General features: G+C 42.2%; 1 protein-coding gene across 4 annotated transcripts; it reads right to left on the bottom strand.

The window, feature by feature from the left end:
- Window positions 1-1,117: 1,117 nt before the first annotated feature.
- On the bottom strand, window positions 1,118-20,476 carry cttn (cortactin). Of its 4 annotated transcripts, XM_069679112.1 has the most exons (17): window positions 20,323-20,476; window positions 18,849-18,920; window positions 18,095-18,195; window positions 17,906-17,979; window positions 17,695-17,824; window positions 16,589-16,699; window positions 15,109-15,163; window positions 13,570-13,680; window positions 12,432-12,542; window positions 9,561-9,671; window positions 8,402-8,512; window positions 6,252-6,307; window positions 6,108-6,177; window positions 5,735-6,012; window positions 4,702-4,822; window positions 4,486-4,554; window positions 1,118-2,536 (listed from the first exon to the last, which is right to left on the bottom strand). In XM_069679112.1, the coding sequence occupies exons 3-17, from the start codon at window positions 18,176-18,178 to the stop codon at window positions 2,400-2,402; spliced, it is 1,629 nt and encodes a 542-aa protein (XP_069535213.1). In that variant the 5' UTR covers window positions 18,179-18,195; window positions 18,849-18,920; window positions 20,323-20,476; the 3' UTR covers window positions 1,118-2,399. The 4 variants fall into 4 exon arrangements, with proteins under 4 accessions (XP_069535213.1, XP_069535178.1, XP_069535277.1 ...); XM_069679077.1 differs by lacking the exon at window positions 18,849-18,920; XM_069679176.1 differs by lacking the exons at window positions 8,402-8,512; window positions 18,849-18,920.
- Between the last annotated feature and the right edge of the window lie 656 nt (window positions 20,477-21,132).

Below are 21,132 nucleotides of genomic sequence, written 5' to 3'. Positions count from 1 at the left end.
GACTAACTAAACGAGACTAACTGAACCGAACAACAAGTGAAACAGCACCCCTGCACCTAGTGTCACTGACAAAGAAGTCCTTACATGAGTGTGTAATACTTAAACTAAACTAACCCCTGGCCCAGTCCAGGTACGAACACGTGCCTCAGAACAACACACACGCTATAAACTATAAACATATAAAGATATCAATATTTCAATATGTAGATCGGTTTGTGCAAAAGATAATGAGTCCAGTTTAGCTGCTTGTAGCAGCTTTAAACATCCTCTATAATATGGACCATATTTTGTACTTATATTATTATAAGAAGTACATTTTATAACAATGAAGAGAAAATTTGGTCCACCTCTTAAAATGTCCCCAAGCTGCCCCCTTCAGGAGACAGACTGCCCTTCTGCCCGTCATTATGCCTTCTCTGAACTGGCAGCGGGCTTGTTTTTAAAAAAAAAAACAAGAATATCTTTAGATTCTACGATGTGGCTTTTTAAAAAAAAAAGAACACTCGAGAATAGATATAATGATTTAAATAGCATATGTATGAGAATACGACCCTCTACTGTGAGGAATTAGAAAGCCAGGACCAAAGAGAGGTGACACTCAGCTCTTTGGATGTAACCGATTCTGTAACATATAATGTGTGTTTGTGTGCAAAGAGGAGCCAGCATTTACGTCGGCTGATGCGGAACAAGAAATGCTTGAACGTGTGTGAAGGGAGTAATTAACAGTTTTATCCACTAGAGGAAACGACAAGTGTACATCCACTGCTCATGTAGGGTATGTTTTCTCTGTAGATATCCCTGACACACAATCCTCTAACAAAGCCATCAAACAATATATCAATATATTGTTCTAAAAATGCTGTTTTTAATGAAGATATCAGAGTTTTTAGTTTGGCTCTTTTGGTCAGACTTTTCTTTGTCAAACTTGTTGGATTTTAATTATTATTCACCAGACATTTTGAGCTGAGACGGGTTTACCAGGAGAGGAACCGCCCCCCTCATCAACACAATCAGGAAAACATTAAACAAGAGTCACTTTCTTATTAGTTCTTAAGCAAAGTTTAGTTAGTTAAATAATGCTGTTTAAGGACATAAATAAGGCAGCCTGAACTTTAGAATTCATAGTTAATTTATTGAAATTAAAAAAAAAAAGAACAAGCAGGTAATGATGTGACTCAAGCAAACAGAGGTACAGATAAAAACAATGCATTTGAAAAAGGTCACTTTTTTATTATAAAACCCCAAAGATGATTTTAATGAAGCCCTCACTCACACCTGTTTGAGCTACACTACTGCGACCAACAGACGCTGCGTCTGTTGGAGATAATTAGTGTTTGGAGAAACACACAGAAGCCTCTTCCCTTAACAGCTGCCTGATCTGCGTTTCTACAGGCTCTTCTAATCGCTCTTATTTTGAAAGGTCACTGTCTGAGGTTACAACACAAAAACCTGCAGCATCCACAAATACAGACGAGCACAGGGAACAAATATGTCCTCAAAGCGTCACATCATGATCTCTGTACATGATTCAACCACAGCATCAACAGTTCACCAGGATGATGCATGGAGACGATTAAAGTAACACCATGAGCTGTAGTGTTTCTGCCTAGCTTAACATTATGGCCCGTTACTCTGTGAACAATTGAAGCATCAGTTAAAGGAGGAAACTTTATTATCGATCATTCCTAAGGAACCACACGACTGATGTGTTCGGAAAGGGGAGATCGTTTTCGTACTACATGAAGCGTCAATCAGGAGAGAATTTAACCTCCTGTGCAACGCCGCCATCTTTACGCAGACTGTTTCAGGTTTTGGGTCCTGATGTCCTGGACAGTAAACAGTCAGAAATATACATTATAATGCAGCATTTTCCCACTTTAATCTGCTCCTGCTTACTTTAAGGTTGAGCTACAACACAGTGAGCACCCTGAGCCCCGTGCACAAGACTCATTACTGTCGTCTTCTGGTCTTTGGTGAGACTAAAATCTCCTCTCGCATGTGTGAAGAAAAACCTGATCTGACTAGAATACTGTATCTAGAAAAATAAAAAGCTCCAAAATGCAACTTAACATCCGCGCTGCAATTTGTTGCTTTAACTGTGACAAAGCCGAGGTGCAGGGCACAGCTTTAGATAACGAGTCTATATGTTCTCTAACTCTAAGATTCTGTTGCACAGAGGGAAACTTTGGGGACAGAAGGAAGGATGGAAAAAGGAGCAAAAGAAAGCCAGCAGGAGACTTGAGGATGTCTCGCACAGTGTCGAAGCTCTAAGATGAGGTGAAGAGAAAACAGACCAAAGTATGAAAAGGAAAAAGGGGGATTAGAAATCGTCTCCTTCCTCTTCTTTTTTTTTGTTGTTTTTTTTGCACAGGGACACGGGTCATCTCTGCGGGGCGTCATCATTGCCGGACCTCCACGTAGTTGGCAGGGAAGAGGCCGTAAGCGCCTCTGCAGACGCCTCGCCACCAGCCTTCATCGATCATCTCGATGTTGGTGATGATATCATCGGGGTCGAAGGATATCTCGTCGTCACCAGCTGAAACCAGAGAACACAGACCGATGAAGAAGCAGTGCGAGATATCTGTAGAGCTGAAGCAATAAGTCGATTAACAATGTGAAGAGTTTTCTGGGATAATAAGCTGGTCAACATTTTGGACTGGTGGTCGGTCATAAGAGCTACAATCATCACTTTCGTCACCCTTTCAGAGCTCAGATGAACAAATGAACAGAAGTATAACAGAGATGTGTTTCTGACACGTTGATGTCTTCACCGCATTTTAACCGGTTGAAAACAGGGTGAAAGAGTTCTTAGCCGTCGGACATGAGTTCACCGTTTACAACCAACATTCATTGTTGAAATCCCGGTTGGTGCTCACTGGGTACATTGTAACCAGAAGTATGTATTACCTGTTGTTGTTGATGTAACAACAACATATGTTGTTGTTGCTCTCTATGCCTGTCTCTATCCTGCATCTCCTCCTATCCCACGGTTGGGCCCGTCCAGTCTCTGCAGATGTTCAACATGAGTCTGGTTCTGCTCGAGGTTTCTGCCTGTTAAAGGAAGTTTTTCTGCCAATGTGCCGAATGTTGCTGCTCATAGGGATTCATGTTGGGCCTCTCTCTAAATAAAGAGTACGGTCTAGACCTTTCTTTTTGTAAAGTGTCTCGAGATACCTCTGGTTATGATTTGGCGCTATACAAATAACATTTGATTTGATTTAGCCCCTATAATGGCCATATACATGATAGCATATTGTGTTTAGAATAGTAACTTTCATGAGTAAACTCTACTGTCTGCATTCATGTTGCAAAGTTAAATGGTAGTTATTGTAAGCAGTGTCACACCATTGTCAAACAAGTCAACATTCCACAAATATTCTGTTTTCATGTCGACAAATGGTCTCAATACAGACACGTTGTGACTCCACGTCTATTAGACTTTGAGAGGGTTCACTTCTTATAGGCCCAAGGCGACTGTCTGTCTGTCTGTCTGCTCCGCCCTCCGTCACCTGCAGCTCTGATACAGCAACAACACACGGACTGTTCTCACTGAGCGACACATGAAGACGTCTGTGACGTCCCTGACACGTCTCAGAGAGAGAGAGAGAGAGAGAGGGAGAGAGAGAGAGAGAGAGAGAGAGAGAGAGAGAGAGAGAGAGAGAGACAGAGACAGAGAGAGAGAGAGAGAGAGAGAGAGAGACAGAGAGACAGAGAGACAGAGAGAGAGAGAGAGAGAGAGAGAGAGAGGGAGAGAGAGAGACAGAGAGAGGGAGAGAGAGAGAGACAGAGAGAGAGAGAGAGAGAGAGAGAGACAGAGAGACAGAGAGACAGAGAGAGAGAGAGAGAGAGAGAGAGAGAGAGGGAGAGAGAGAGACAGAGAGAGGGAGAGAGAGAGAGACAGAGACAGAGACAGAGAGAGAGAGAGAGAGAGAGAGAGAGACAGAGAGACAGAGAGAGAGAGAGAGAGAGAGAGAGAGAGAGAGGAGAGAGAGAGAGACAGAGAGAGGGAGAGAGAGAGAGACAGAGAGAGAGAGAGAGAGAGAGACAGAGAGACAGAGAGACAGACAGACAGCAGAGCAGAGAGAGAGAGAGAGAGAGAGAGACAGACAGAGCAGAGAGACAGCAGAGCAGAGAGACAGCAGAGCAGAGAGACAGACAGACAGCAGAGCAGAGAGACAGCCATGTTTCCGTGTAGTCCTGACCTGTGGACTGTCGGCTGAGCTCCAGAGCGATGGACGTCCAGAAACGTCCCCAACACAGCAGCATAATAACAACAATAGAAACACGGAGGAAGGGTACCCTCCGTACATACAGGACTGTCTGCCTGTCCACTGAAGGTCAGCACTGCCCAGATGGTGTTTGTGCTGATGACTACCAAGATCAACTATACGACAGTAATATGTCAGTTTACTTCACTAGTAGGAAGAAATGTCTGATTGTGGTTGACTGAGCTCTTTGGGTCTGTGTCTCAGTTTTCTGTCTCACCTGCTTGGTAGTCGTACAGAGCCACCGCCGTCACCCCGATGTCCTCGCTGTAGTCGTACTGCTGGCCATCTGAAAGAGGAGAAGGCTTTGTTAGGGAAGCAAAGATCAATGGACTGACTCGGGGAAGCCCAGCAGCACAGTAGACAGGTAACTCCATTCTCATAATGTATCCAGTGAGAAGGAAGAAGTCAGCAACAGGAATAAAAAGAGCTTCACCTCCTGCCTCTGCGGTCTCGTCTGGGGTCTGGTAGAGGTCCTCCTGCTGGTTCTGCGGCTCCGCCTCGTACAGCTGCTCTCCGTTCTCCTCGGTGGTCTCGTAATACGGCTCCTCTGTTTTCTAGCAAAATGAAATATAAGTTCAAGTGAGAGTTCCTTCTTAGCTATTGTTCTTGCTAATCTGATATGTTTAATATCAGACCATCATTTATCTGAGTATTTCAGCCATCCTACATCTGGTATCAGAGAAACAAGCTAAGCTACAGTAAGCATTGGCCTGCAGAAGAGCATCAGAGACACACACTTTAACATGAGACAGTTTTATTCAGTGTTTTACCAGTTTTAATAACTTAATCTGTTTGTTTGGGAGAGGAGGAAGTGCATATGTGACTAAATACGACACAACTTGGTCAAGCCTTCTCGGCTGATGATTCTCATTGTAGACATTTAGGGGGCTGACCAAGAAACTTATATTCTATATTATTAAGATGCACATGTGCTGTCACGTTCCAGCCATGTTGTTTTCACACAACAGGCATAACATAGAATTAAACACTGCTTTAAACACACTGGTTGGAGGTTGTTTGTTTGCTCCAACTGCAAAAAAAATCCAACAATGTTTACAGATAACAATTTCATCCGTAACTACCAGTGAAAGTTTAGAATAATAATAATAATATCAAAGGCTTCAATATTCTGCATATTTACCTAACGAGGTGAAGGCTGACCTATTGTAAACATCTCTTTGCATGACCTCTTCACCTGTTTTCACTCTCTTATAATTATTTTAATACGAGGAATATTATTAACCTATATTCATAGAGAACTTTTCAAAATGTTACAATGTGCTTCACAAAGGCAGCAAAATAAAACAGACAAGTCAGATGAGGAAAGGTTCTCTGAGTTTTTTACAAGGGAGCGACTTTAAAAGATCTGCTGACCTGATTAATTCAAAGACTCAAAGGCTCAAAGGCTGTTCCCGTCTCTACCTGAATGTGTTGCACTTTGTTTTAACAGAGCCACATGGACTCACCTGGTATGTTCGGGCAGCAGCTGGCTGGACTGCTGGAGTCGGGCTGGGGGTGGGGCTGGGGGTGGGGCTGGGGGTGGGACTAGGAGTGGGATTGGCAGCAGGAGCAGGAGAGGGAGCCTTTGGCGTCTGTTCAACTTTACGGCGGGCCTCCTCTTGCTCCTGCTTCTCCTTGGCCTGTCGACGTGCCCGCTCCTCCTCGGCCCTCTTCCTGTCCTCCTCCTCCTTCTGCTTGGCGATGTTCTCGAAGCGGGCCTTGATGCTTCCTGTGCTGCTGCCGGCTGACGAGTGGGAAAAATGAACAAAGAGGAGACGATGAGAAGAGTTCAGATGTTGTCCTACATTCTTACTCTGTGGTTGTTGAATAAATGCTCACCAGCCTCCACAGGTTTGGTTTTCTGGTAGGATGGGCTCGGCTTTTCCACTTCATCAAAAGTCCCTGCACTCTGTGGAGATAAAGATGTCAGACAGAGCTCTCCAAACATATCTTCATACACAAACATGCACCAACACTCCTTACCTTATCCATCCTGTCATTCTGGACGCCAAACTTCCCTCCGAATCCTTTAGAGTAATCTGGTAACAAAAATGAGGAGAAACAGTCGGTTTGTGTCTTCTAATAACGACACAACCACAGCCTGTATCATCAGAACTCTTTTTTCAGAGCAGCCCTTAAAGGGGGATTCTGGTATTTATTTAAACCTGGGTCCATTTTTTAAGAATTGATTAAAGTACATCCATAAAAAGTTCTTGTTGTTTCCACTGACAGGCTCAGATTGTTATTCTAAGTGTGTGACCACATGACAGAAAGGATCCCTACAGAGATAGACCTTTTTGTTACAGAGGAAGATGATTGTTTTAACCACAAACAGACGTTACATCGCTCTCTGCAAACACACCAGACTCCATTCAGAAAAACACTGATTTTACCTTACAGAAGACGGGAGCTGGTTTTCTACTGCAGCCCATTTCGGTTAGTTTATTTGTGTTGTTTTGTGTTAAAAATATTCAAATATAAGCATTTAGAAACCCTAAAGACACAGTAACTCAAAAACCTGATTAAATAAGGCCATGTTAGACAAATAAATCAGATGCTCTGCGAGGTTAAAGTACTGTTTTTTCCAATGGAGTCTGGTGGCTTCAAAGAAAGCGATGTCACGGCTGTTTCTGGTTTCAAAAAAAGCTCCAATTTAAAAAAAAAAAAGGGCCCAGGTTTGAAAATACAGAACATTTGCCTCTTCATTATATTTAACAATGGCACAATATTAGAGACATTGATTAGACCCCTTCCTGTTCTGCTAAGTTCAGATGAAGCAGACTGTGGTTGGTTTCACAGGAAATGATAAACAGAAGAACTGCTGGGATCAAAGGACGGGCTGATGCGTTCATGCAAACCTGTAAAGAGAAACAATAAAAAAACTGACTGCAGGCAGTGACAGCAGAAGAACTGAGAGGAGAATCTTATATATAATATAAGCCAGACATTTGGGGTCAAGCAGCCATCTCGGCTCGATCTTTGCATTGAAGATCAGCTGTGTCTCTGGAGGAGGTCTTGTTAAAATGCACGGTGGCCGTACGAAATGAATGACATGCACAAAATGAATGTATAAGCAAACAGAGAGCATGATGGCCGTGCTGCAAACAGCAGGGAGGTGATGAGGGAGGTGATGAGGGAGGGGGAGGGCCGAGGTGATATATGAAGAGTTTAATAACATTAAGCTATGAATCATGTTTTAATCTCTGGTTCATGCCACAGGAAGACCACTACATTTCTACATCTAGCTCTGGATTCATTTTGTAGTATACTTATATTTCCTGCACACCGACTTATGTTAGACCTAAATTATCTCACATTTTCCACTTGCGACGTGTACATAGTTTCTGTCTAATCAAAATGTTGCCGGCCGATGAAACACCATCGCGTCCTAAAACTTGTAAAGTCTGGGAGCGTTTCAACGCTGCGCAGAAAGGGATCGCCTGCAGGATCGGTGACGTGGAGCTTGTTTGTCGGCACTTTGTCTGTCGTTGGTTTTAAACTGAAAAAAAACTTTGCATCAGTCGGAGCCAAATCAGCAGCAAAGTTTCTTAAAAGACATATTTTGAACGAAGAACTCTTATTGTCTTTAATGTTAGTGAGCACATGTTTAGAGGAACCTCACACTACATTTAAAGCTGACAGCTAATTGACTAATCGGATAATGACTTTCACAATTTCTAAATGGCTCTTATTTAATCGTTTCAATAATCGTTGATTAGTCGACTATCAAAATAGTTGTTAGTCGCAGCCCTACGACACCAAAAAAAACTGGTGATCATTTGAGCAGATTTTTCTAGCATGCACTGGAAATATCCCAAAACCAAAAGTATTTGCACAGCTAAACAACAGTAAGGCTAAGTGTGCTTTAGTTTGACATTTGGGTGAGAGTGCACAAAAAGGAGCTTGTCTACGTGAAGGGGGACAGGTGTGATGACAGAAGGGCTGTCTGTCTGGAGAAAGGTGTGTTCTTTATTTAAATTAAAACAGCTGAGGACGAGGAGGAGGCGTGAGGGACGGGACATCAAGCTAGGAAGATGCCAGAAGAGAGGGTAAGGAGTGGGGTGTGGGAGGGGTGAAGGTTTTGGAATGGGAGGTGGGGTAGGAGGGTGTTGTGTTCAGGGGAGTTTCTGTGCCTTTCTGGGACTCGTGCTTGGCCAGGTTCTCCTTGTGCTCATAGCCCAGGGCACACTGGTCCTGCTTCTCCTTCTCTACCCCATACTGCCCTCCAAACCCACGCTTATAGTCTGCAATACAACACACACACACATAAAGACAGACAATAACAAACACACACACACATATATATAATAGACATACATATATAACAGACAATGAGACAATGATGCACCTGGCAGATTCAGAAACACTCAGTGACATGAAGGACGGTCTTTAACTTCATGATTAATTCCTGTGTTTGAAAACACATTCATGGTCTTTCTACACATGATAAAAGGTCAGAGGTCACAGCTCTACCGTGAACTAGACAGACTACTTCCTGGCTCCTGCTTGATGTGAAATCCTCTGAGCTCAAAGCAGGACGTCAACATAAAGCCTTTCCTCACCTGTTCCTGGTTTCTGATTAAGAATCAGGTCTTTAGAAGCGTCCTCTAAGGAGAGACGAAGGTTTGTGACATGAAGAGCACACAGAGCACTTCGCTTTGGTAAGTTTGATGAGAGGGTCTACAATTCTGTGGCTGCACATCACATTTCCTAAATGGGGCGAGAGGCTGGCTTCAAATTGTATGGGTGATTACAGTTAAGTATTTATTGGTAATTGTTAAATAAAGTTCTTAAGTTACAGGAAGAACAAAAGTAGCTGCTTTTGCTGGTGAAAATATGCCTCTTTTTTACTACTGCACAAGTTACTGTGAATACGCCTGACATGCAAATATAAATCTGAGTTGTGGTTCCACTTCCTCTATCTGAGCAGTGTTTTTTTCTGTTTCCCACAGATTCAGGAAGTAATCAACCTTTGAAACACCACATCCGAAGCCACATAGAAACCACATCAGAGCAAAACTAACTCAAAGCAGACAACGTGTACAGGCTGAGGTTTGTTTTATATTCTCCCCGTTTAAAGTACAAAAAGAGAGTGAGGGGTTTTATGAGCGACAGTTTGAACAACAGAAACATGTGTGGCTATAATTTTTTACCTACATCCTGTATATTTCCAACATATATAATATAATAAGTTAACAAAAAAAAGAGGACAAAAAGTTGCTCATCACACCGAATTACAAACTTCACCTGTGGTGCTGCTAAGAACACACATACAAAACCAAGAAGCAGTACCTTTCTGGGACTCATGCAGCTGTAGTTTCTCCTGGTGGTCCCATCCCAGCGCTGATTTATCCTGTCTGTCTGTCTGCACACCAAACTTGCCCCCGAAGCCCTTCACGTAGTCTGCAGACACAGAAAACACACAGAGAAGCAGACATTGAATGTTTCTGAAAGGTAATTCTGCATGAATTACCTGGTGGATGTATGTTACGGATAACATCCCAGTATTGATATGAGTAATTCTAACCAGTGATGTACACTGTTATGTGGTAGATATTCAGGTTGTTCTATCAAGAAACTGGTCGTTAAGAGTGCTAATAAGAACATCTGAACACAATAATGATACAAAACAAACAATCTTAGTCAAAGCTAAACACCACGGCTCATTTCTTCAGATTAAATCTGGTTTCTTGAATCGTTTCCGCAGAGAAAAACAGGAGTGGATAAACTCCCGGAGCCACTCATATAATGTGCACACGACTTAGCATCATGAACTTTTGCATCTTTTTAACTTTAGGCGAGTTATTTAGTTATTATTTACTCACATAAACTTTTATTATCCAGTTTACGTCACTGCGAGTGTTTGTGCGTTAATGTCTCAGCCGAACTGTATTTTGTAGTAACATTTAAGTACCACAAGGTGGCAGCTGCATCACAAGTTCCATATGGAAACAATGCAGCTCACCGAATTTGCCACTGCTAATATTTCACAATTAAGCCTCGTTAAGAAATGTAAGGAATCTGTCTACTAACATGCCAGGGGAGATTTAAATGTAACGTACACACAAACTGTAACTTTTGTAACAAAAAAAAAGTTTAAATCAATTACACAAATCAAACAGAGGGAAATTAGAAATTGAGGGTCTTTAAGACAAGCATACTCGCTTCTGCAATTGAGCCTGTAAAGGTCACATTTCCTATTTGAGGAATACGGTATACTACAACAGTTCTGCTCACTGACGTGCAACATTTTCTGTGATCCTGTAATGTAGGGCTGTGCCATATCACATTGTTCAGATTATACTGGTGTCATTTTTTCACATGATAAGAAAGTGTCATGTCACGATATCAAAGATGTGGCGACGTAATGACGTGTGGAAGTGGTTTAGCTACAAGAGGTCGGACCTCCAACATGATTTGCACATTTTGCAAGAAAACTGTTACGGCTAACAAGTTGCGAATCACTTTTCTGGTTCATTTTAGAAACACTCGCCTCCGCTTTAAATCAATACGAGCATGAGAGATGCCCGTCTGTCCGAGTGTGTGAGTGTGGGGAGGCGGGGTGCTCAGCTGAGAGCAGAGAGCAGACTTCAGTGTTTGATAGATATGAGCAAAAGAATTGAAGACAAGAAGAACAGTTGCATTTTGAGCAGCCATCGTCATAATGTGCTGCTCCAGAAAACACTGGTGGCAGCGACGTGACGCCTGCACAGTAAGCAGTGAAAAGTTTTCCTGATACGCCACGCAGACGATTAAGGGCTTAATGAATGAACAGATCAATGAATTACCTTTATATATATATATGTATATATATATATATATATATATATATAGTATATGTATTCTTTATTCCTCTTCAGATTACCCTCTAACTGACATTTTTTAGCCCTGTCGCCAGCTCTAGTAGTTAATATGAAAGAAGTTCATTGGAAAAGAAGGGAAATTGTCAAAGCACTTTACAGTTCGCATGAATAAATGCTGCTGCCTGAAGTCATACAAAACATTATTCAGTTTTCTTTTTTCCCATCGTCACGAATATCGTAATCGCAAAATTTAGCAAAACATAATTTTAAGGCCATATCGCTCACCCCTACTCTAACAACCACAGATACTACTCAGCTCCCACAGTATTAGTGGTATTCAAAATCTCTACTAGTTTACAAAACTCTATCAGCTCACAGAACCGTGTTGTCGGAGCCTAATCTGTATGAAATGTCTCAATATTTCACCAGGGTTACAGCAGGTTTAAACATCCCAAAGTGGTTTTACAATACACTGCCAGGTCTTCACGGGGGAGTGCCGACTAATACCTGCCAGAGCTAGGCTAATGAAGTTAAGAGCTTTAAACTTAAAGACTGCAACAGGTGATGGCTATCAGGAAGAATACCTTAAAGTGAAATATCGCTTTATTTCACTCATTCCCGTCAGTGGGGCAGTAAGATGTAAACATGTATAAAACAGCAACAGCTCATTTGTGCTGTATTAAAAGGCCTACAGGATGTTTTCACACCTGAGCACTATAATGACTGCCCCTGTCCAGATAATGTGACCCAGTTTTCACAATCTGCACCACATATGCAAACCCAGCCCGGTGCATTGTGGGGATTTCTTTCAGCTGCTGTTGGTGCTGCATAGGTGTGTCAGAGAAGAATCTACAGGTGAAGCTGTTCTGCAACAGAGTTCAGACAAGTCAGGACAGACATGAGGGAGGAGGGGGCTCATTCAGACCCTCTGATAACGCACCGCAGCAGAGGGTTCGGTGATTAAAACAGCCCGCCATTAAATATGCTGCTGACTGTTAAACAATCGGATAACAAGTTGAGGGTTAGTAGTTTGCTTACAATGTCTTCCTGCTTCCTGTTTTTACTGAATATGTATTTTGGTTTTTGAGTTCAATGTGTAAAATGTATCAACACAAACTGTAAATGCGTTTCTCTGTTTATCCCTCCTGTTGAGCTTTCTTCAGAGAATATGTTGAAGTATTTCAAGGCAGGAAAAACAAACGTAGAAGTGGTGGATTATTGACCAGTTTCAGCAGATATGACTTCAACAGTATCAGCTGTCAAATGTAAAATAAATGATGGAGAATATCTCTGAAAATGCTCATCATTACAAAGTCAAAATGTGCTTCATATTAGGGGGGGCTGTTGTGATGGTACCAACCTTTCTGTGACTCGTGCCTCTCAGTTTTGCCCTGGTACTCAAAGCCCACAGCGCTCTTGTCCACCTTGTCGGTCTCAACGCCAAACTTGCCGCCGAAGCCTTTAGCATAATCTGCCGGAGGCGCGACACGAGGAGGAGAGAGGAGAGACAAACAGCATTGAGACAGGATGTGGTGGAGTAGTGTCATTTTTCAAAGCAGTTAATTCAAAGCATCATGGTGGCTGTTTTATGAAGTATCTTTCTGTCAGAGTAAATATAACACATAAGTTGCCAATAAAGCACATTAGAGCTGTGAATCGGCCATTTTAAAGTGAGGCAAACTGATACCTTCACAACAAAGGGCTCGTTTAAAAGGAAGCGGTAAAAATAAATTAAAACATCCCACTCTCTCCAGAAAAACCAGTTGGGTCAGGCCGAAGCCACAGACAACCAGCTGATATCTGAGAAGAGACGGGAGCAGCAACATGAAAAGAGAGAACTTCAAACATCTACGTCCAAATAGACTCACGTTTTAAAGGGGCAATCAGGTGTTTTTAAAACATGTCCCTTATTTTCTTTTTGCTATTGTGTCATTTTTACCTTTTGTGCCACACAAAAATATTCTATTGGATCCGACTATTTAAAACACTCCAGCATTACACCACCATCTCCTGTGTCCTGTGAGGTAAAATCACTGTTTTTCTGAATGGAGTCTGGTGTGTGTGCAGAGAGCGATGTAACGTCTGTGTGTGGTTAAAACAATCATCTCCCTCTGTAACAAAAAGGTCTATCTCTGTAGGGATCCTTTCTGTCATGTTGTCACACACTTAGAAGAACAACCTGAGCCTGTCAGTGGAAACAACAAGAACTTTTAGATTAAAAAAGTGCATTTTGACACCAGAAAAAAACATCTCATCATGCATTGCAACTGAGAGAAAAGAAAGCTATTGTTTGCAGCAGACAAAGGCTGAGGCATGAAGGAAGAGGAAGAAATGCAAAAGAACATGATTTGACAGGACTTGTGCTCACTGAGTCAGGCCTTGCTGTATGTATGAGTGTGTGTGTGTGTGTGTGTGTGTGTGTGTGTGTGTGTGTCAGTGTGTATCCATTAGCCACATTCTCTCCGTGTCTCTCCGGGTTAGTAGGACTTTACACAAACCTTTCTGGGACTCGTGTTTCTCGGTTTTGCCCTGGTAATCGAAGCCCATTGCGCTCTGGTCGACACGATCTGCCTGCACGCCGTATCGCCCCCCAAACCCAGTGGTGTAGTCTACACAGCAAAGCGGGGGAGGGGGAGGGGGGCAAGGGTCAAAGGTCAGGGTGAAGCAGCATGGTAGCAGTGGTCAAGAAGCAGCCCAATTCCAAATTAAATTCCATTAAATGTACAATCATCGCCAAAACTACAACACATTCCTGTTTTAAATCCAGTTTTAAGGAGATGCGCTAGATACACTGCTGACTGCTTGTTAAACTGTTACTGGACTGTTACTGGAGGAATCACTGGAATTGGGCAGATGTTCAGCACTTCTCTGGAGGGGATGAAAGCAAAACAAAGGTGATGACTATATGCAGACATGAAAATGCAGCCTCTAAGTTCTGAAAGCTAAGAAGCCAGAGTGAACTCTCAGAGCACCAGGGGCGCTTTAAAGTTCGGTGTGCAGCGAATAATCATCAGTCCTTTGTTATGGGTTTACTCCAGAACATTGGACCTCAAACGTTACAGTTAATGCGCAGGTTCGGTCATGAATTTCAGCTTGGTTCTCTTTGGCGACACCTATGGCGATCAGTGGCAACTGCAGGTTTGGCTTTGTTCATTTGTATTTGTACTTTTACTTGTCTTTTAAGCATCATCATCATCATCATCATCATCATCATATCTTTTCTTTGTTTGTTGCCAGAGTGATCCACAGTTCAGCAGAGATCACAGAAAACATTACACTGCTTCCACCTCCTCTCTCTGGACGACCAACCACTGCTGGGTGATGGATGGATGCCGACTCCAAAGCCAGCTTGTGAAACCAAAGAAAACTGCAAAAGCTGCAGGCTTTCAAGATAGTGACTTAACAGAGTTTATGAAACTGAAAACCGTCCAGATTATTTGAAGACACAGAAACCACAGCATCGTTTACCTCCTCTGAAGCGAGAACACAGCTATAATCGCACACGGTTTGATATTGGTGTAAACTCACTTTAACCCTGTTACAATTTAAATCTTCTGTGCTGGAGCCAAAATAAATAGTAAAACACACCCCGGTTTTAATTCTTACAAACTGCGCTGGGACTCATTATATGCCAGGAAAACAAATACAAAACAACAGCTTCAGTTGCCAACACCATGAACACAACAGCATGGTGCGTCTGTGTGGTGGCATCCTGACAGAGCGGAGATCAAGCAGCTTCTGATCGGCACAACAGGAGCGCACATGTTGCAGCTGGCCACCAGCCAGATACACATCAAACTGTTTAGGCCTGATAAATGTGTCTCCTGCAGGCACTTTGGTGAGTTAACTGTTAATAAAACTGGCAGATAAAAGGGTGATAATGTAGGTGAATTTAGAAATTAATAATAGAAGAAGAAGTCCATGCCCTAACGCGGCGAGTTATTACTTGAATTTATCCAGACTAGTCAGCCAAACTAATCCAAAAGTAATCTGTGGCTGTAACAGACGCGCACAATGACAACAAGTCGTGACATCACCTCTCTGCGAAGCATGTTTCTCCGTCTTCCCGGCATACTCGAACCCAACAGCTGACTGAAACGAGAGATCAGAAGAAACACAGTTATGCTACTGACTACTTTCCCCTTATTGGCATGTTTTATCTACATTACAGTTCTGATATACTACAATTAATATCACTGCTTTCTGAAAGTCTCTGCCTGTTTCACTGCTGCAGGATGAACACATCTACCGGAGGAACTCCAAATATTTTGTATCAGTCCTTTTCATTAACAAATATTACACAAAATCATGCTTTAAAGCCCCTGTAAACCCAAATCCACAAAATCCTTCTAACTGTGTAATCTAGGGTCTTATGTACATACTAGCTGTAGCAATTACCTAACGATCGCCTTTTTCCCATCATGCCTGTGTGTGCTGTCCCCGGTGAACATCTACCATTTGAGATGACAACATGTCATTCTTTTATTTTCTTCTATTTTGTAAATGCGGCGGACTTGGAGAAGCAGCAGTGTTTCCGCCACATACATGTAGTGAATTGTTGCAGCCGCTGCTTCAGAAGTTATAATTAAACGACTCTTTGGAGATTCCTGCTTCAAATCAACGATCGTCCATCCTCTCCTCACTGAAGAAGAGCACTGAAACAGTGAACGCGCAAAGTCTTGGACACTAAATAAACAACATGTGCACACATGTGCAGTTCTAACACGCAGTGTAAACAATCCACGCGCCTACATCAGCTGTGCGCTCAGTATCAAACTCTCAGCTCCCTGGCGATCTCCCTCCAGCGAGCTGCACAATATCATACTGAAATGAGGAGATTGTCTAACTCCGTACATCCCGACTGTAAGTACATTGATTGTCGCGCTTTATAAAGCTTATAAAAGGAGATGTCATTTGGTAACGATCGATTGTTTTGATCGCGACATCATTAATAACGTCCCTCGTGCACACGCGGCTCACGTGCTGTGAGAACTGAATTGCGAAAGAGAAAATATGTAACTTCTGTGGGTTAATGAAACAGACTGCTGATGAAGACGCACAGCAGACAGAGAGACGGACAGAAGCAGTAGCTGTGCAGAGAGATAATTATTTAGATTCAGTTTTTTAATCACCTGACAGCAATAGTTTTGATATGATGTGCACATGCGCACCCTCTACCCTGCTGCTGAAAGTCCAAGAGGAAACACAGCTTTCCCATGCGCCATTGTTGTGTTGACAGTTGCCATGAGAACGCGGACAGGCGGACCCCGGCAGGTGTCAATCAACATGGGATCGGCCACGCCTACACAGTCCAGAGAAATGGTCTGAACAGTCTAATGAGCTGTTTTTCAAGAAGATTTTCTCGATGTTCTGAACGTTTATTTTCACTCAGATTTTTGTGGATGCTTTATGACACACTCAGCTCTGATATCATAAATGCATTTTTGCTATTTCAAGCTGAGTTTCCAGGGTAAATGTTGTTAGCAGTGTTAAGCTGTGGACAGCAACAGGAAATACCTGGTCAACACGGTCAGCTTGCACTCCAAACTTCCCTCCAAAGCCCTTTGACGTGTCGGTCTGGGAGCAGTGTTTGGACAACTTGCTCTGGTAGTCGTGACCCACAGCAGACTGTCAAGAAACACACAGAAAAACAACTTGAATACAAAAAGAGGGATATGGGATCATTTGAGGAGAGGAGGGGTCATGAAAGGAGTAGAACAGCAGGAAACGCAGCCAGCGCTCTGAAGTGGTGACACCGGACTCATCACAGACGCTCGCTGTGTGGTGTAAACAGTGCTCGGTCATCACATTCATGCTGCACTGACCACACAGCCCAGAGACAGAAAGGTGTGGATGGACAGAGCTGCTGCCAGGAAAGATTACCGAGTGTGAAACGGCCACAACTGACTCAGCCTGTTCAAACACAAAACACATCAGAGAAACGCTGCAGAGGCTCAAGGGACCTGAAGTCCTGAGATCCGTGAAAACGTCGGCTAAAAAGAGCTCCTGACAAAATAAAAGAGGATATTTTAGTAATGCAATCCAGGATCCAGTGTTTATATTTAGCTTCAGCTGCAGGAAGCAGTGTTGCTCCAAAGAAAATCATCTATAAGCATCTACAAACAAGCTAGCTTCCAACAACGTATAGCCCTTCCTGACGTCCTGATTTCTAATGTGGAATTGTTTTATTAGATGTTTCTCTTCAGTTTTAATCACTGTGCCTGTTTGTTTTGGAGAGGAGGAGACCCCACCAGATCATTCTGTTCCAGTAAAAACCTTTAAACAATCATCTATGATGAAATGAGAGCCAACTCAAGATGACTTTGATTCGAATCCTCGGGTTAATGCCTCAAAAGATACCTTACAGAATATCTAATGTGAAATATAAAACACTTAATTTTCTCATTTTAAAATGTTTCTTCTAGGATAGGGCGCTGGACAATACAACCTCGCCTCAAGGGCCATATAGAAGCAACTGAATGAATGTTGAGGTGAGATTTTTTGCACCATCAGAACTTCATCAAAGCAGCGATAAGTCTGGTCATCAGCTCTTTGAAAAGGTAAAATAAGTATGACACAGCTTCATCTTATCGTTCTCACAAGTCTCATTGTCCGTCTCTCACCTTGTCCATGCGGTCCTGCTGCACTCCAAACTTTCCTCCGTATCCGTGCGAGGCCTTGGGCATGATTTCCCGCTCCTCCAGCTCCAGGTCGGTGTGCTCCGTCAACACCGTCTCACGCAGCCGGTGGATACTACACCAAAGAAGGCCAGAGTTTAGGGGGCACAAATAAGATGTTACTTTAAAAAAGGAAAAATGAGATCTGCTTCCTTACTCTATGTGCGCCTGATGTCCCGAGCCTGACACTGTCTTGGCCCCCCAGCGCTGCTCCTTCTCTGACACATCATTCTAGAAATCATGGAAGACAATGAAAAGTTAAAATGTACTATGCAGTGAAGGATGGAGCAGAACGTTATACGTGCACTGAGGAGAACTGAAGGAGAAATGGAGACAGCATTGGTACCTCAAAGTCGGGGTCAGTCTCCCAGTCGTCCCCCTCATCATTTACAGCCACGTTGACGGACTGTCCTGCTGCTGCCGTCCACATTTTTAGAGGAGAACACGCTGAAAACAGAAAACATACTTTATACAGACAGACCAGGTTATAAGCAGTTTTTACAAAGCTAAAGGAGGCAGGAGGAAATGGTTAACAGCTCCAGGAATAGCTTTGTCAGCGAACGTTATTTGGTGCAGTTTAGAGTTGCAGAGAGAGCTTATACAACACAGCAAATAGAGCTGGTAAATGCTTATCAATAAGTCTAATTATTCTTTTCAGGTACTTTTCCTCCACTGTAGCCAAGACAGCAAGCACTGTCTGTGGAGGAGGATTTTGTACATCCAAGACTTGAACTTCATATCAGCATCCTGCTCAACTCAGCGTTTTTTAATTTGGTAATTATTTTCTCCAAGATGTTGGGAAGGGGTAAAAGTTCTGGCACAATTTCCCAGATCTCCGTAATCTCTGAGTAAAACCCAAAATTTGAAATAGAATAAATTACAGCCCGACTGTTTAAAGATATATCAGTGTCTTTTATTTTACATAGTATATAATTCAGAAAACATTGGTTATAGTTTACAATAAGCTGCAATGTATAATAAAGAATTATGTGTTTAAGAAAGCAGCCTTTGTGTACTTTTGTATTGTTATGAGTGCAGAGTCAGAGCACAGTCCACAAAGAAAAGTTCTATTTTCATTCATGCTCCAAAATGTAATGTACCTGCAGCTGAATGGGTACTGGTTGAGTTTCCCCTCTAAATCAGTGTCAACACATCCCTCTCTAACGGTCGATCTTCACATAAAAAAGAAAAAGTCAAAAAGCAGTTACACAATAGAAAACTGATGTTTGGCGAAGTTTGTTGCCATTTAACGTGAAATGAAAGCAGCTGATGACATCAGTGTGATGAAAGTTATTGCTATACGTTTTTATATTGTTTTTACCCACAGTGAATCAGAGAATTACTTCATCTCTGATTTTTAATTCAGATTTCTATATTTTTTACATGTCAATTAAAGTCAACTGACTAATTAAGCAAACTGTCCTTAAAGCTCCACTGACGTTTGAATTCAGGAAATAGTTACCTGACCGCATGCATGCACAGGTGGAGTGATTACAGTGAACAATATCTCAATAAATATCAGGGCTCGTGAGGGATGTCTAAATAGAGACGCATTCAAGCATTTTTTCCCAAAGTAGTCTCCATGTTGAATTTTATTTTGGAAAGCACATGTCTGCTAAATCTTGCTAACATGTTGAATCACAGTGATGCAACAGAATTCAAAACTGAATAGTGTGTTAGCTTGCATTAGCTTTTAAGGCGAACAAACACTTTTTGTACTAAACCTGATTCCTGACTCAGCACAATGTGGGCATCAGCATCTGTGTTCAATCAGAGGCTGCAGGAGACGTGGCTCCATTCACCTCACAGGGGACAGAACAGAGGAGAGCCTCCTCAGACCCGGAAGTAGCTCAAAGTCTCAACTTTCCGTCTGTTAGTTAGTTGACAGGAGAATCTCCCACTACACAACCACACCCATCCGCTGCTAACATCCAAATTCCAAAATATTCAGTGTTTCTCACAGGGTCGGAGGAATAAAGGAGTTATTAGGTATGACTGTTTGGTGTAAATAAATCAAAGGGAGCAGCTCGTTAAATAACGTTATCCCGATACAATAACGTAATGTACGTAAAGAGACACAACTTAGCTTGTCTGACGTTATCCAAGCTTGCGTAAATGTGGGTTAGTATGCTTTAATCAAAGTAGGCCAGACCACATATACAATATCTCCAAGGATGTGCGTTTAGATGTCCCATTAAAACGCAGGTAATTAAACGTACTTTTTATGTGAACACCAGCTCAACTGGCACACAATTATCTATGTGACGGTTTGGAGGTTTATGACAAGGAGACAGGCTTTAAAATTAGGATGTATATCTTTTTAACGGTTAAATAGACACAGGGTGATTTATCATCAAGTGAAAGGCAGCGGTAAATGTGCTCCATTTAGCTCCAAAAAACAGAAAACTGCTGTCTGTGCCTGCCAGGCTGTGGTATTTCCTGTTCCAGTTTTCCAGCTAGCAAGCCAGCTAATGCTAACATGCCTTCTGGAAGGATTAACTGACACAGCGCGCGCCCGGTGAGGTTTTCACAGGTAGACATTTTAATATCCTCCACTGAAGTGTTCAGACTCACCTTCTTCGACAAAGGTAGCTCCTACCAGAGTCTAAAGTTAATAAAATCCCCTGGTGGATGTGGTCCGTTCAGACCTCCAGCTTTGATGGAGAAACAGAAACGTTACTGGGATCTGCTGGCTCGCTCTCCGCAGCTCTTCCGGCTCTCCCTGTGTCCCGTTCTCTGCCAGCGCTGACGTCACAAATGGGTGGAGATTTGGCATTTTGGGTGAAATTTTAATTTAATAAGAAATTCCTAGTTTCTCCCAACGCCTTCCTATTTTTCTTTTTACAACTAAACTCCTTATAATTATATAAAAAAAGAAATCCCATGCGGTTATGTGAAAAATATGTGCCTTTTTTCAAACCTGTAACTGCAAACGGGGATTTTAGCAACGGATTACCATTAAATTCCTACAATTTCTTCCGGCCAAATTTGAATATCATCTTGAAAAGGTCAGAGCAATGCAGAAACACCAACAATCTTATAACACTCTAGCTGATTAAATAGCATATATTACGTTTCTCCTTTTTTGTTTTGGATTAGAGTAAAATCAAATAAATTGTTAAATACCGCGCTTGATATACCTTAACCTGCAACTCCTGAATCATATCCTTTTTTTTAACAAAAAAATTCTGGATATAAAGTTATTTGAAGTACACATTTTTCTTGACAGACAGCTGTGATAGTCACTAACCTTTGCATTTTATATTTGTGATCAGTCTTGACCACTTCGTGATCAGTTGACGTGATCATTTTGAGGCTTTATAAAACATCAAAACTTCAGTGTGGGAGGAAACATTTTTTAAAGGTACTCTTAATTCCTCAACA

Source organism: Semicossyphus pulcher, unplaced genomic scaffold (genome assembly GCF_022749685.1).
Source record: "Semicossyphus pulcher isolate SPU_LCO1_2020_fin unplaced genomic scaffold, fSemPul1.0.p SCAF_1, whole genome shotgun sequence".
In the NCBI taxonomy this organism is placed as follows: Eukaryota; Metazoa; Chordata; class Actinopteri; order Labriformes; family Labridae; genus Semicossyphus; species Semicossyphus pulcher.
Note: the sequence above shows the minus strand (reverse complement) of the source record. Positions and strands in the feature narration are given on the sequence as shown.

Coding starts and splice junctions, on each gene's coding strand:
- cttn (XM_069679112.1), bottom strand. CDS start 18,178: ATGTGGACGGCAGCAGCAGGACAGTCCGTCAACGTGGCTGTAAATGAT. Junction 12,543..13,569: donor GAAACACGAGTCCCAGAAAG/GTTTGTGTAAAG, acceptor CGCCTCCGGCAG/ATTATGCTAAAGGCTTCGGC. Junction 8,513..9,560: donor GCTGCATGAGTCCCAGAAAG/GTACTGCTTCTT, acceptor GTTGTATTGCAG/ACTATAAGCGTGGGTTTGGA.